At 40.4% G+C, this 16,940-nt stretch overlaps 1 protein-coding gene across 4 annotated transcripts in view; it reads right to left on the reverse strand.

Annotated features, from left to right (window-relative positions):
* Nucleotides 1-16,179, reverse strand: part of LOC149245179 (uncharacterized) — a 116,959-nt gene extending 100,780 nt beyond the window's left edge. The window contains exons 1-2 of one of the 4 annotated variants that reach the window (XM_089457694.1): nucleotides 15,782-16,168; nucleotides 15,375-15,437 (exon numbers count right to left, since the gene is read on the reverse strand). In XM_089457694.1, coding sequence (XP_089313820.1) covers nucleotides 15,375-15,407 — 33 coding nt within the window. In that variant the 5' untranslated portion in view covers nucleotides 15,408-15,437; nucleotides 15,782-16,168. Of the gene's footprint in view, nucleotides 1-15,351; nucleotides 15,438-15,781 lie in introns of those variants that run through there. The other 3 variants (XM_089457693.1, XM_089457695.1, XM_089457696.1) reach the window with 3 other exon arrangements.
* Nucleotides 16,180-16,940: the final 761 nt, after the last annotated feature.

The raw sequence follows: 16,940 nt of genomic DNA on the forward strand, positions 1-16,940 counted from the left end.
GGGTGAATTAAAAAATAGAAAGTGAGATTTAAATGAGCATTTAATCTCAGCCATTGATCTAAATCTATTTCAGCCATTGGATTTAGGGATCACCCAAAAGTCATTTAGGGTTGGGTTAAGGGAGGAAAAGGAGCAAAAGATCATTCATTCTTTCATGAGCAGATTGGGAGAAGGAGAGCAAGAGAGCAAGGGAGATTTCTGGACAAGGAGGAGAAAGAGGCAGCAGTTTGGCACACACACCAAGGCAGCATTTCAGCAAATCTGAACAGCATAAAGAACAAGCAGAAAAAGGCAGTTTTTGTGAGCAAAATAGTGGAAAAAATTATTTTTCAGCACGAATATCGAGGAGGCGATTTTCTGCACTTTTTCCGAGGGCTGTCCGTACAAGTCCGTACGGCCGTCCGTACAGTCCGTACGGTCCGTACGGTCCGTACATCCGTACGTCCGTACAGTCCGTACAGCTCTTCCAGCAGTTTTCAGATTGTCGTTTGGGCTGAAACAGATAAGTTTTGCTTGCTGGAAAAAATTCTGTTTTGCTGATTTTTTTGCTGAAAATATTTTCTCTGTAAAAGGCATTTTCCAGAAATAAAGAAGAGCTCTCAAACTGGTTTTCCCCAAGAGTTGTAGGGGTTTTTCCAGGGTCAAGTTGACCAAAAATCACTGAGTTTAAATGTGTTTTTATGGCTGTTTTAATTGCTGATTTTTTATTTCTGCAATTTCCAGCACTCTGAAAAATTTCCAGAATTTGTGTTTTCAGCAATATTTATTTTTTCAGTCTGTTAAATGTATGGCTATGGGAATGGGCATTTAACTATATGGGAGAAATAAGGTGAAACTGAAAACCGGGGTGGGAAACAGAAAATTTTACATGGTATCGGAGCTTGAGCGCTGAAGGGCAGTTTGGGACAGCAAAAGGAAAAAATACAGCTGCTGATTTTTTCACTCAGAAAATTCCAGCAAGCCGATTTTTCATAAACAGCAGTTTTATCTTTACCACAGCAGTGCTATTTTTCAGTTTTAGGACAGCAAGATGTCATTGGGATTGAGGGTGGAGGATAGGTTGGATGGGCATACAAATTACAGCGTTTGGAAGGAGAGAATGCAGAGTATCTTTGAGGAGGCAGAAGTCTGGGATATCATGGTGCATACAGCACAGCACCCTGTTGTTGTGCCTACTGATGCTACTCAGTTGGCAGCTTATAATAGAAAGAACAACAAGGGTAAGAGGCTGATTCTAGACGGAATCAAAGACCATTGCATTCCTCATGTGAGAGGAAAGAGCAATGCCCATGAGATGTGGACAGCATTGTCCAATCTCTACCAGAGTACCAATGAGAACCGGAAGATGGTCCTGAAGGAGAAGCTGAAGAACATTAAGATGGGGAATGATAGTGCAGCTGGATATCTCACAAAGATTACCAATGTGAGAGATGAGTTGGCAGCGATTGGAGAGGCCATTCCATCCACTGAGTTGGTGCGTATTGCAGTGAATGGCCTCCCCCGTTCATGGTTGAACTTTGCTGATGGGGTTTGTGCACGTGAGACCCTTCCCACATGGGAGAGGTTTTGGGATGATTGTATACAGACAGAGATCAGGAAAGGACAGCTTGGGGCAGCCAAGCCAGTTGAGCAGGATGAGGACGTAGCACTGGTGGCAGGAGGCAAGAAAGGCAAAGGGAAGAAGCAGGCTTCCACAAGCGGTGGTGGAGGCAAAGGCAAAGGTAAAGGTAAACAGGGTAACTCACAAAAGGACTATTCCAAAGTGAAGTGTTGGAATTGTCAGAAGATGGGACACTATGCAGTTGTGTGTCCGGAGAAGAAGAAGAAGAAGGGGAAGACCCAGGATGTGGCAGCGTCAGCTGAGATTGAGGACTTTGCAGGTCGTTTTGACCGGGAGTTTGCGTTCACTACATGTGAGTCCTCTAGTGCAGGATCACCTGCCACACAGGTTCAGAGGGAGCATGCTTTTCCCTCGATTAGCGGAGCATCTACAGGTATCTGGTATGTGGACAGTGGGGCTTCACGTCACATGACAGGAGTCCGGGAGTACTTCTCAGAGCTTTCAGAGAGTGGCACTGATATTGAGGTAGTACTCGGTGATGACAGAGTTGTTAGAGCAGTCGGGGTGGGGACAGTGACATTTCAGAGGGAGTCCAAACCTCCCTTGAAGGTGTCAGAGGTTCTTTATGTGCCAGGGATGAGGAAGAACCTCATATCCGTCTCAGCGTTGGAGGACAGAGGATATGAGGTACTGTTCAGGGAAGGACAGGTGTTGATGTATCCCAGGGGCTCTCCAGCTGATTCAGCTAGAGTGATAGGTGTACGCCATGCAAAGGTGTACAAGTTTGCATTCCAGCCCCCTTTGGCATTGAGCTGTAGTACCGACAGCAGAGCTAGCAGTTCTGAGCTATGCGAGATTTGGCACCGCAGGATGGGGCACATGTCTCATGGAGCCTTGAGGACATTGCGGGAGATCACTACAGGTGTGCCAGATTTCAGTACTGATCACCATGATACTTGCAGAGGTTGTGTGATGGGCAAGTTTGCCAAATCCCCTTTTCCCAGCAGTGACAGCAGAGCGACGGGGATACTTGATTTGATTCATTCCGATGTGAGCGGTCGGATGTCTCATGTTTCCTTGAGTGGATATGAGTACTATGTCTTATTCATTGATGATCACTCCAGGAGGACCTGGATTTATTTCTTGAAGACCAAGAGTGAGGTCTTCAAGCGGTTTCAGGAGTTCAGAGCTCTTGTGGAGACTCAGACAGGTCGAAAGATCAAGTCCCTGAGGTCGGACAATGGAGGAGAGTACACCCTTGGAGAGTTTGTTGACTATTGTGCAGAGGCAGGCATTAGGAGGGAGTTCACTGTTCCTTACAACCCCCAGCAGAACGGGGTTGCGGAGAGGAAGAACAGATCCATCATAGGGGCTGCCAAAGCCATGTTATATGATCAGGGGTTGCCATTGTTCTTGTGGGCAGAGGCCTGCAACACAGCTGTTTACTTGCAGAACAGGAGTCCGCATCGTGCCTTGGGGCACATGACTCCGGAGGAGGCTTTCTTTGGGAAGAAGCCTGATCTTGGTCATCTTCATATCCTTGGATGCATTACATACTCCTATATACCCAAGGAGGAGAGGACCAAACTAGAGCCCACCGCAGAGAAGGGTATCTTTGTGGGCTACAGTGAGACCTCAAAGGCCTTTCGGATTTACATTCCTGCACAGAGGAAAGTTGTTGTCAGACGGGATGTGAAGTTCGAGGAGGACAGGGCCTTTAGGAGGTCACGGGAGTTAGAGTATCTGGATCAGCCAGACCCTCAGCAGCAGTTGAGTCAGTCGCAGGGATCCAGTGGGCAGGGATCAGGAGGATCCGGAGGTACATCTATGAGGATGTCAGGTCCATCAGTGAGCAGTGGCTCGCCGAGCCAGAGGGGTGGTGCTCCGGGCAGCATACAGAGCAGTTCACAGAGCAGTTCACTAGGGAGTCCACTGATGGACAGTTCACACGGTACCTCAGCTTCTACAGGTTCAGGTGCAGGCAGGAGGACAGCAGACAGACAGTCAGGAGTTCAGGCTACTGATGGGGATGAGGAGGAGGAGTTTCATTCTCCTATGGGAGAAGCATGCTCAGGGAAGAGGAAGCCCAAGTGGCTTCAGGACACCTTGAGAGATGCCACATCTGTTGCTGAGCCGAAGAGGCCGGTCAGAGAGAGTAGACCACCTGAGAGATTTTGTAGCTATATGGCGATGGTTACCAGCATCCTTGACTCTGAGCCTTCTAGCTATGAGGAGGCAGCTAGCCAGCAGGTCTGGAGAGAGGCCATGCAGGAGGAGTATTCTTCTATCATGAAGAATGATGTTTGGGAGGTGGTGCCGAGGCCTGAGGGCAAATCCGTGGTTACTTCCAGATGGCTTTACAAGGTAAAGCATGCTGCAGATGGCAGCATTGAGAAATTCAAAGCAAGGTTTGTGGCTAGAGGGTTCTCACAGGTAGAGGGAGTTGATTATGAGGAGACCTTCGCTCCCGTGGCTCGATATACTTCGATCCGCTCCATTATATCGATAGCAGCAGAGATGGGTTGGAAGATCCACCAGATGGATGTGAAGACCGCATTTCTCAATGGCTTCATACAGGAGGAGGTGTACATTGAGCAGCCACAGGGCTTTGAGGTGCATGGGAAGGAGTCCCATGTGTGCAGATTGAAGAAGGCCCTTTATGGCCTGAAGCAAGCTCCCAGAGCTTGGTACTCCAGGATAGATGCATACTTGCAGGGGATGGGTTTCACAAAGAGTGAGGCAGATCCGAACCTTTACTTTATTGTGATTGGTGAGGAGCCTCTCATTCTGGTGCTGTATGTGGATGACTTGATCATTACAGGTGCAGAGAGACTCATAGAGCACTGCAAGAGAGATCTTGCAGCGGAGTTTGAGATGAAGGACATCGGCTTGATGCATTACTTTTTGGGTTTGGAGGTGTGGCAGGAGGAGGGGCATTTCTTCCTGGGGCAGGGGAAGTATATTGTGGACATCCTTAGCAGATTCCACATGGAGGATTGTAGACCCATGTCGACACCGATGATCACCAACTGGAAGAAGCTTCATGCTTCGGATTCCGAGTTGGTGGATCCCACATTGTACAGGCAGCTGATTGGTTCCTTGATGTATTTGGTCAACACCAGACCAGATATCTGTTTTGCAGTCAACACGATGAGTCAGTTTATGTGTGAGCCTAGGAAGGTTCACTGGGTGGCTGCAAAACACATTTTGCGGTACTTGCAGGGGACAGTGGATTATGGTCTGGACTACAGGCAGGGAGATGGAGTGAGATTGGCAGGATACACTGATTCTGATTGGGCAGGTTGTGCTTCTGATAGGAAGAGCACTTCAGGGTGTTGTTTTGGGTTGGGTTCAGCAGTAGTGTCATGGTTCAGCCGGAAGCAGCAGTCAGTAGCACTGAGTTCAGCGGAAGCAGAGTATATGGCAGCCAGTCTAGCTAGTTGTGAGGCCATCTGGCTTCGCAAGATGTTGTTTGGCTTATTTGGTCAGCCGTTGAGACCTTCAGTGATTTACTGTGATAATCAGAGTTGCATTAAACTCACGGAGAATCCAGTATTTCATGACAGGTCAAAGCATATCGGGATCAGATATCATTTCATCAGAGACCATGTTCAGAAGGGAGCTGTAAAGCTTGAGTATATTTCCACTGATGAGCAGGTTGCAGATATTCTTACCAAAGCCTTACCACGGGGCAAGCATGTCTACTTCAGAGACAAGATGGGTGTGGTGAGGAACACCTTCCTCGGTAAGAGGGAGTGTTGAAATTTGGTACCGGAGGACAGGTGGTTCCCTAAGGCTTTGATCTTTGGCCTAGGGAAAAGTGTCCAAAAGAATTTAATTTTTCTCCTAAAGTAACTTTATAATTTTTATAAAGTTAAATCTAATTTGAAAGTGACTTTAAGTGATAAAGTTACTAAGTCTAATTTTAAAGTGACTTTATAAAGTCAATGAAAAATTAGAAAGGAAAAGTGACTTTGGAAATAAATGACTAAGTGGGTCTTTATTAAAGTGGGGTGAATTAAAAAATAGAAAGTGAGATTTAAATGAGCATTTAATCTCAGCCATTGATCTAAATCTATTTCAGCCATTGGATTTAGGGATCACCCAAAAGTCATTTAGGGTTGGGTTAAGGGAGGAAAAGGAGCAAAAGATCATTCATTCTTTCATGAGCAGATTGGGAGAAGGAGAGCAAGAGAGCAAGGGAGATTTCTGGACAAGGAGGAGAAAGAGGCAGCAGTTTGGCACACACACCAAGGCAGCATTTCAGCAAATCTGAACAGCATAAAGAACAAGCAGAAAAAGGCAGTTTTTGTGAGCAAAATAGTGGAAAAAAATTATTTTTCAGCACGAATATCGAGGAGGCGATTTTCTGCACTTTTCCCGAGGGCTGTCCGTACAAGTCCGTACGGCCGTCCGTACAGTCCGTACGGTCCGTACATCCGTACGTCCGTACAGTCCGTACATCCGTACGGTCCATACAGCTCTTCCAGCAGTTTTCAGATTGTCGTTTGGGCTGAAAACAGATAAGTTTTGCTTGCTGGAAAAATTTCTGTTTTGCTAATTTTTTTGCTGAAAATATTTTCTCTGTAAAAGGCATTTTCCAGAAATAAAGAAGAGCTCTCAAACTGGTTTTCCCCAAGAGTTGTAGGGGGTTTTTCCAGGGTCAAGTTGACCAAAAATCACTGAGTTTAAATGTGTTTTTATGGCTGTTTTAATTGCTGATTTTTTATTTCTGCAATTTCCAGCACTCTGAAAAATTTCCAGAATTTGTGTTTTCAGCAATATTTATTTTTTCAGTCTGTTAAATGTATGGCTATGGGAATGGGCATTTAACTATATGGGAGAAATAAGGTGAAACTGAAAACCGGGGTGGGAAACAGAAAATTTTACACTTTTGAGCCACCATAGCTAGCTCCCTAGAGCATTTGAACTCTACGACCTAAGATCTAGTAAGATATTCGTCTAGGAAAATCTAATAAGATATTCATCTAGGAAAATCTTGCCATAAAGTGAGAATACCTTCCACCTAGCTCTAAGGGTTGGAAGTTGATCAACCATATTCTTGAACCAAATGAAAAGAGTGGCAACAGTGGAGTCAAAGCCATGTCGAAAGTCGCATCAAGAAGATCCAAGGTGTCCCAAAGAAACATGGCTTCAAACTGTGTAGGGTCCAGATTCTACTCCCTTGCCTGCCTGGTTCACTCTAAAAGGAGCTTAGCTTATCCACTTCTTCAGCCACTGCAAGAGGAGAGGGGAGCTTCGCCCTATCCTCAAACCACTTGCACGAATGAATTATGTGTGTCACAATTTCTTATCTAAAGGTGCCATGTTGGGCTCTAATCTCTTCCAATTTGCTCTTAAGGTCAAGAATTTCAATGTGTAAAATGTCATTCAAGGGGTGAAACTACAAATTTAGGCAACTAATAAAACTAGGTTTGTTGAGATTACCAGGCTATCGAAGTTAAGATCGATGTCTATTCTATGATATTCTGTTGTTGATTGATTTTGTGCAGCTTGCTCCATTTGTTGGCAATAAATATTTGCAAAATTTGAAGAAGGACCATCTATTGCTCCAATGCTTGTTTATTGTTTTGTTGTCAGTGAATACTATGTGATGTAAGGGATCAAGGGTGTAAGGGGAAAGGGAGATTCAGGGTATGGGTCTGAGAGGAAGAGGGGAGGGAGATTATGTATAGGACGTTATAGGTGGTCACATAGGAGTAAGGTAAAGCACGGGGGGGGGCTAAGGGCGTGGAAAAGGGTGGGGTGTGTGTGTGGGGGGGGGGGCCTTTCACAACTCCTTTCCAGCTGCAAGAGAAACTCGATTTGTCTTCTTCCGATTGCCTGGTAGAAATGGCAACTTAATGAGTTGCAGTAGACTAGGTCAAAGTTAATAAGATGGCTCTTCCTCCTCAATTGCAAGAACTACCTCCTCGGACCATGAATTTTGGATACTCTGCAATAAAGAGAAAATAAACTAACATTAGAGTAGTTTGACTCTTGAAGAGAAATCAACTAAGAGGGGCACAATCATAAAGAGAAACAACCCATAAACAAGAGAGAGCACAACACTTGAAGGTACCCTTACGCAAATCACTCTCGTAAGAATAAAAGAACCACATGGTGAATGAATTACTAATGAGAGTGGGCATATAAATACCTAAATCAAGATGTAGAGCACTTCCCCCTAGAGGATTATGATCCTACATGTGAAAAGTCAACCTTGAACAATCCTCATAATAATAAATGATGCAATATAGGGTCAATCGTGGTTGGAAACCAATCTTTCACCATTTTCAACCCCCCCCTAAAGCTAAACAAAGGGCCACAAAGAAAAATGATGAATACAAACTAGAGTGGGAGAATAAAAACACAATTCAATATGAGGTAGGCCATGGCCAAAACTGAGAGTGGGTAAAATACCCCAACTCAATTGAAAGTCAGTCATCGTCGAAATACAAATAAAAGTGGTTGTAAAAATACCCAACTCAATGAAGGTCGATCATGGTCAAGAATGAGAATCCACGGTTGGCCATGACCGAAATAAAAATAAGAGCAAGTGTGAGACCCAACTCAATATAAGGTTGGTCATGGCCAAGATACAAATGAGAATCAAGTATAAATGTCCATTGAAATATAAGGTCGACAGTTGCTGAAATACAAATGAGAGTGGGTGACTATGGTCAAGACTCAAAATACAAACAAGAGTGAGTGACCATGGTCAAAATACAATTAATCATGGGTATATAAATATCCAACTCCATATAAAGCCAATCATGGCCAAAAATTAATATTGCACCCCTATTCTCAACACCCTCCACTGCACACACCCCCCGCCCCTCCCCAAATCTAAAAAGGGGGCCTTAAAAAGGAGGCATTACATCACAAGATTCACCTCCCCTCCACGTTGATCAAGGGAAACATAAAGAAGACATTACAGATTATCTGCACCCCCCCCCTTAACACCATATTGCCTACACCAGTGCTACGAACAAGGGTGGGTATATAAATATCCAACACAATATAAGACCAATCATGGCCAAAAATCAAGATTGCACCCCTATTTTAAACAACCCCCTTAATCTAAAAAAGAGGCCTCAAAGTGGAGGCACTGCATCACAAGATTCACATCCCACCTCTTGTTGATCAAGGACCACATAGAGAAGACATTACATATTATTCCCCCCTTTTACACCATATCTCCTACAATAGCACTATTCCACAAGCTAGTGATAATGGCCTCTGGTGTAGGCATAGAAGAATAGACCTCTACAAGATTGGAAACCAAATGAGTCATCATATGGTCCTCATCAACAACATCAATATGCCTAGTTATTATAGGAGGATCAACACCATAATGCGAAGGACAAAAAAACAATAGAACATGTTGAGAATCATCTATAGGCAAATCATTTCTAAGTAGCAATGGAAAAGTTGCTAGCACACTAAGTAGGAATTTCATCAATATCATCAATAATCACTTTGTCATCACTGTGTTGTTAATAATTAGAGAGGAAGGGACCAAATGCATAGCACACAACAAGATGTGCACTACAAAATGAGTTCCTCATGTTCAATAACAAGGCAAAAAAGAAGCTTTTAGAGTCTTTGGAAGTTCACCTTGATAGGTGCAAGAGTAAAAGATGTAATAGCTTCTTTTGGCCCAAAAAAACTATAGTGCAACACCTATCATTGCAAAACAAAGGAAGGGAGAGAGTGATGGCCTTGAATGAGGGTTAAAAACCTAGGAAACCCCAGGAAAAATATGCTAACCTTAAAGGATGGTTTAGACCCTAAAAAAATGCACTAGCCTTAAAGAAGGGTTTAAAGTTTAAACATAAGGTAAAAGCATAGAAAATGTGCTAGCCTTGAGGGAGGGTTTAAACCACAGGAAAAACCATAGAAAATGTGAGGGTTTAAAACCTAGGAAAAAACCAAGCAACCTAGAAAAAGAGATGATCCAAAAACCTTAGTTCGATGGTTGCAAAAGTCATTAAGAAATGCCACAAGAAAAAATCCATGGATCAATTATTAAGCAAGCCCTTAAAGGAAGATGTAAACTCTATAAAACACTAGAAAATGGTGATCTGAAAATGCTAGTACCACAACACCCGAGTGATGCTACTAGCCAAAAATATTTGGATCAACTGTTGATTGAGTCGGTAAGTGAGTTACAAGCCCACTTTGATACCATTTTGAGCATCAAAAGAGATAGAGAAAATCAAGTGGAACTAGCATAAACCTTAATTATGCAATAAGAGAATAAACCAACATTATGTCGACCCAACCGTTGAAGAGAAATTAGCCAATAGTTATGCAATCATAGAGAGAGAAATAATGATCCTAGTACAAATGCAATGGAAAGATAAAGAAACCTGTGATTCGTGAACAAAAGAAAGCACAACATAGGGACCCTTTGGCAAATCACTATGATAAGAATGAAAGATAATCACATGAATGAATGAATTACAAATTAAAGTGGAACTATAAATGCCCAAATCGAAAGGTAGGGCACTTTCCAAGAGAGGTTATGAGCCTACATGTACAAGGTCAACCTTAGCCAAACCTAGAGGTATAATTAATGGCACAATATATTAATCATGGTCGAAAGTGAAGCTCATACAATTTTCAAAAGATCCAACAGCCAATTTGGCCCCCTTTTTATTCTAATAGATACACAATGTATAATGGGTACAATTGCAACAATCTATCCTTGCATTTTACTTTCCTATGTGAGTGTTTCTTGATGTTCACTTTGTAAACAAAGCAATTGAAGTACAAAAATTGGTATGTGGAGTTAGATGAAAATATAAGTGTCTACTTAAAATAGGTATTACAAAATACAAAACACAAGTATTGAAGATCATCCACTTTTAAACCACTTAATTCTCATCATTTGAATACATCATATTATTGGATACCTTATTCATAACGGAGACAAAGCTATTAATAAAACTACTTAGGATTTATGCTAATGAAAAATCACATTTTAAGGCCACATTAACCAAGGCTAATTTTATGTTCTTGTCAAAGAAAAGCTGATTTCTATATCTTGTCTAAAATACAAAAAACTTCATGATAAACATGGCTCATCTTAAAATATAGTGCCCTAAATAAACATCTTAGACACAAGGGTGTCTCATAAAGCAATTTGGTCCTTTTTAATGAATCTAAACACCAACTTGAAAAAATATTATGAGTTAAGATCAACTAACTTCTCGTGCTATGTCTAAATCATGTGTGGAATTATAAACTTCCACTGACATTACAACAAGTTCCCAATGGTTTGTTGGAACTACGGGATCCAACTATTACCCTAGTGCATGCCATTATACCCAAACTCCCATTGTATTGACGCTTATCAATCCCCGTGCATCAACTCACCCCCGACCCATGCTCAATCTTATTTTCAAGTTACCTCAAGGTAACCTACTAAATCAACTTGATTCTCAAGATATTTCTTGTTGTTGCATTAAAGTATTCATTTCAATAGTTTTAAATTTTAATCAACAAGGAGGCTTCACAAACAACTCAAGATCCTCCAACCAGACTCTAAATTTCAAATCTTAATTATTTGCCACTTTTGATATCCCCTATTCAAATATCCCATTCGATGACACCATCTTGACAAATTTTGTGCCAGAATTGCTACCATATTTCATGATAATTGTATAATGTAAATTTAACCTCTTTTGGAACTTGCAATTTCCCTTATATTACCACAAATACACACACATGTGACATAACACACATGCACATACACACACACACATACTATCTATATATATATATCAGTGTTGATAATATCGGTATCGGGAAAATATCGGCGAGGGTCCAGAAAATATCTTATCGGCAATATCGGCGAAAATATCGGCAAAATATCGACAAATATCGGCAAGCATAAAAAATGCATAATATATTCATTTTTTAAAGATTTTTAAACATATAAAGCAATAACAACATGAAATAAACACATTGGCACATAAATATGAAGAAAACACTAATATATATGATGTCAAATAGAAATGATACATCAAAGGCGATACCAAATCCTACTAAGCCCTGATAATTGTCCATTCAAGGACTCAAATGTGGAGAACCAATACAAAATAACATCACATATATAAAAGTATCTCATCATCATGAGTTATATGTAGCATAACAAATAAAACTAGCAACTATCTATCTGAAATCACTGCCCTCTCCCCCTTTCACAGGAAAACATGATGGGCTGTTTGCCAGGCCTGCCCCTAGTAGTAGAAGGCCCTGACCCTGCCTCTGCACCTAATGTCAAATAATGAGTGCTAGGTATGGGGCTATGCTCTCCTATATCTATAGCAGATGGTGTTGATGTTGATGCTCCCGCAGTGCCCTCCTCCTCCTCCTCCTGCTCCTCCTCTGAGTGCTGCTGCTCCTCTGACTCCAAGTCCTCCTTTTTCTGCCCTTGCTCTAATGGATCATCTGCCACTGGCTCTAACCATGAAGGTGACTCCTCCAAGAGGGGCTCCTCAGACTCCACCCTCCACGGAGACAATACATCAATATTGTCTAAGCTAAGTCACATGACACGAGGACACGAGACACAGAGGACATGTAAATACGAGTATTCAATACGAACGCAACGACCTAGAAACAAGACACGGGGGACACGTTTTATATATATATATACCGAAATATAGTTTTTTATCCATATTAAATTGCAGGTTGCAGCTTATCTAATCAAATTAAAATATAATTACTTCTCAAAGTTCATAGTTCACTTTAAAAAAATAAATAGAATCAAAATTTACTATTTAGAAATTAGAATGTGATATGCTTGGTCTTGATTCTTGAATATCCAATGTTCATTGTTCATGTACAACTTACAAGCACATAAGAAAATAACTAAAGTCTAATCCTATTGATTTCCTCTGCCCCTCTTGCGAGAAAATGCCACAGCTTTCCCTTTCCCTCTAGATGTAGATGCTGGTGCTGGTGGAGTTGGCAGTGGAGTTTGCTATGCTCTAGAAGCTGAAGAACTATAAGTAGGAGCTATAGGAGGTAGACCACGTCCTCTACTGGTGGCAGGGGTAGCCCGGGCAGGTGGTGTCACCTGGAAACATTACAATCTCCCAATCCTGAAATCCTAAAAAATTGATAAGTCTGCTGCATTTTGAATGAAATCTAAAATTCTACTTTCTCCATATGAAATCCAATGAGGCCGGAACCACTCTCAAACATCCTGAGTCATTTCATGGTAATGTTAAAAATTTAAGTAAAAGGATGAAAATGAAGATTAAGGAGAATGTCACTTTTACTTTAAGAATTTAACATTACCATGAATAGCATATCAATACTATGGCCTAGAACGCTCAAACCCTCCTTGGCAGCAACCACATAGCTCTCCCCCTCCTTCTCCCGCAATCAGAAATGAAAATGATATGAAAAAAAACCAAAATCAGATTTTTATAGGCCATGCAAAAAAATTTTACAGTCACCGGGCGATATTTTCGATCGTCGCGCGATATTTTCTGAAATATCGGCGATATTTCGGAAATCGCGCGATATTTTCAAAAGTCAAAAATATCGCGATATTTTGTCGGCGATATATCGGCTCGCCGAAAATATCGCGATATTTCCGAATATCGCCGATATCTCGGCGATATTATCAACACTGATATATATATTAGTGTTGCAAACATCTCGATAACATCCTAATTTTATCTCGAAATCACGATTATTTGGCCTAGCCGATGTTTGCCGATTTTTAAAAATATTTTTATGGTATCTTAATTTTACCAATGTTTGCCGATTTTTTACCAATATTTTCCCGATTTTTACAATTGTTTCGTTTTGAGGACCCTTGCCGATTTTATCTCGATGCCGATGTTCACAACATATATATATATATATATATATATAGAGAGAGAGAGAGAGAGAGAGATAGAGAGATTTGTGGTAATTAAGGGATATATTTGTGGCAACCAAAGGCAGCTACAAGCTCTGAAAAAGGTTTAACTTGCCTGATGAACCTCACCTATAACGCTGTGGGTGTAACACTAGAAGCAAGATAGAAGCTAAAAGGGTTCCAAAATCATCAATATTTAGGCATTCTAAGCATCAAAAATCTTTGAGGGCCATTTTCTCTTGAGCATCAAACTCACAATGTACATCTCCATAGTTGCACATGCCAAAAATATGCCTAGAGGAGCCCATACATGCACGACATGAGTAAAACAAGTTTGTCACCAAATGATGTCCATAGGAAAATATTTCCTAATTTGAAATGAATGAGGGAAATTAGTATTGAATTGTTCCACAATTATGTAACCCCTTTTCACCTCTTCACACATATCCCACAAGGAAAAATAGAGGACAGAAATAGGATTCTGCAACAATTGATTAACCTTTACCAGCTTGAAATCCATGTTTTGCCATTTATTTTCGACATTTCTAAGAAAGGGACTCCAACTAATGCTACACCTGTTTCTTGTTCCTTCTCATGTCCCCTATTAATCACCTAAATTCTATTGTTTTTTCTATATTTCTGTTATTGGGTTGCATTCAATTCAGTAAGACCTTGCTTATATTATATTGTGATTTATACGTTAAGGCTAATGATGATGCTCACAGCTGGAAATGCAGAAAGTCATTAAGCACAGAAACAAGAAAATAAAAACACACGCGGAGGAAATAGAGGCACAAGAATGTCAACCACCTGTACAATTTGTACACTCTACAATTATATAGGTGTACTTATAAGAGTACAATGGATACATATTTAATGTGTACAATATTAGCATAAGTTCCATGCCTACCTTGCACGCTGGGCTATAGCATAAGGATAAACCGCAAAAAGAAAAATGCTATGACCAAGATAATTGCAACCACTTTCCATTTTTTGAGGGAACAACACTCTGAATATAATTTCTGATTAGCTAAGGCCCTAAGGATATTGTTCAACAGGTTATGCCAACCCATTATTGGTTAATGGGTATTGTCAAGACTCAAGATGTGATGGTTCAGCTCGGGTTGAAATTTTGTTGTTCCGAACATGAAAAAACACACAATTCCTTTGATGGTGCAGAACTGATACGCCTTCTGCTCAGCCTCGCCCCTCCTTGACCCTCTATGTGCCCAGCTTCCTTAGCTTGCTTAAGCATGTGTGTTAGATAGTATTAAGGTCAGATGCATCTATGTTGATGCCTTGGAATTGTTTCTACAACTACAAAATCTCCTCACATGCGATGATGATTATGCCGATGGGGGCATCCACAGTGGGGTGGCACCTCCTACTAGCCTATTTCTCGATCCTGCAGGACCGATATGCCTCCTGCTTAGCCTCCCCCTATACACCCTCTGTAAGTCTGTGTTAGTTATTAATAAGGACAGAGGCATCTATGTTGATGCCTTAAAATTGTTTCTACAACTATACAATTATCCTCCTCTTCTACAGAAAATAGTATCTCGGTGTCCCAATTGCAAATCGCTAAGTTCTCATACCAAGCATTGTGGCTGTAGTCACTGTAGTGACATTAACTCTATTCATTTACAGTCAACCGACTGACCTTATGGGCATTAGTTTTAGATTCAACCAGTAAATTTTGGTCAAAATAAGCATTTCAACAACTTATCAGGATTGGCTACAAATTCCACCATGAAAGGGTAAAAGGATATAACATAGAATATAAAAACTTCATTCATCATCCAGATCTTGTTGCACATAGACCATGTTGCGATCTCCAGTATCATTTTTAACAGAAAAGTTAACGTACACATTTTCAGGTAATATAAGAGGCTTTGCCATATACCTAAAAGAGGCAGGCTAGTATACCTCTGTAGAGAGATTTATCACTACAGCCTCCATATGATCATCCTCTTCCAAACATAGTTAAAACTGCAACTCAACATTTCACAAACGTAACCATGATAAAATCAATCAGACAGGCGGCCTAGCACCTGCTGAGAATATTCAATAAAGCTATGCCGATTGCATAGGTAATGAGAATAACTGTTAAGCCATCAAACAATACAAAAACTACCATCAACAAAAATTTAATCCATATCAATATGTGCACTTTTTTCATATCAAATCTCGTCCCCAATTTAACTGTAATGTCGGTTCTGGTTAAAAAATTGATCAAATCCATCATCAATGCGATGCCAATTGTCTCTGAAAATGTAAAAATCGAGGGCTAATTTTGGCAAGAGATCTAATTTTGGGAGAGATGGAAAAAATACCAGCTGCAAAGTGGGTCTGGGGACGTAATCCTCGCATGGCCAAGAATGCCTTCTGCCATGGAAAAGCGTACCGCTGACCATATTCGCTTATTCGACTGTTCACCTGCTCAGATCTGCAATAGCATTTGCATTGCCAACCAATTCTAAACAAAAAGACGCAAAAAGCAGAGGCAGTGGTGATATACTGCTCAGCATGGGAGGGGGAGCAGGTAGGAAATGGGCCAGATTTAGCGTGTTGATCTTCTCAGTAACCACTTAGAACCCATTTAAGCCGCCTTCAAATTTTCCACCTTATTCAATTCCCCATCCTTGGAAACTTCTATGTGTCACATGGGCATGCCGACCATTTTGCTTATTGTTGCTAGCTGCGTCACCGTTGCGCTTTTATGTTGATCGTAGTAGGGTACTTCTAGAAGCTGGTTTTGGGGTTTCTGTTGGTGGATTTATATGACTGTTTACTGGTTTTGGAGTTTCTGTTGGTGGATTTATATAGATGTTTACGGTTCAACAAATAATTCTAAGGGTTGAATTTTTATAATAATGTTAGTCCTTTACATGAAACCTATTTCCACACAATATTCTACCATAGTTGTGGATGTCCTAATTCTTTTTAATAAAATATTCTTTGTTCGTTATTTGTTATATATGTTATACATTATTATTCTAGTATTTTCGTAATTAAATTTTTTTATTTCCAATTTTTATAATTATTTTAAACCAACTGCTTTTTATCTTCTTGATAATTAATTTCTTCATTTAATACTATAATTATAATATGCAATAAATGTAATTATAATATTTTTATATTAAATTACATTTATATTTATTGTTTTAAAAATATATTTCGTTTTATATTTTTAAGAAGTCTTTTATATTAATATTTTTATGGTTTTAAATTTTTTGAGATTTATATAATTAACAATTTAGTCAAAGTATTCAAAAGATTTATATTTAGAATTGTTTCTAGTGAGATTTTTTTGGAAGTTTTTCCGGTGTGTTTTTCCGTGTTTAATTTCTCTAAAATCCGTAGGAATTTATTGAAATCACAAGTGTGATGGGTAACCCTTGCACAATCAAAGTGTCCTAAAGGTTTTTCAAGGTGTTGAATCTATATATATAGTCAAAAGACTAGTTTAAATAACACAAATCAAGATTTCAC

Source organism: Pinus tabuliformis, chromosome 7 (assembly GCF_031772625.1).
Source record: "Pinus tabuliformis cultivar Carrire ecotype Pingquan chromosome 7, CPIR1, whole genome shotgun sequence".
NCBI lineage: Eukaryota > Viridiplantae > Streptophyta > Pinopsida > Pinales > Pinaceae > Pinus > Pinus tabuliformis.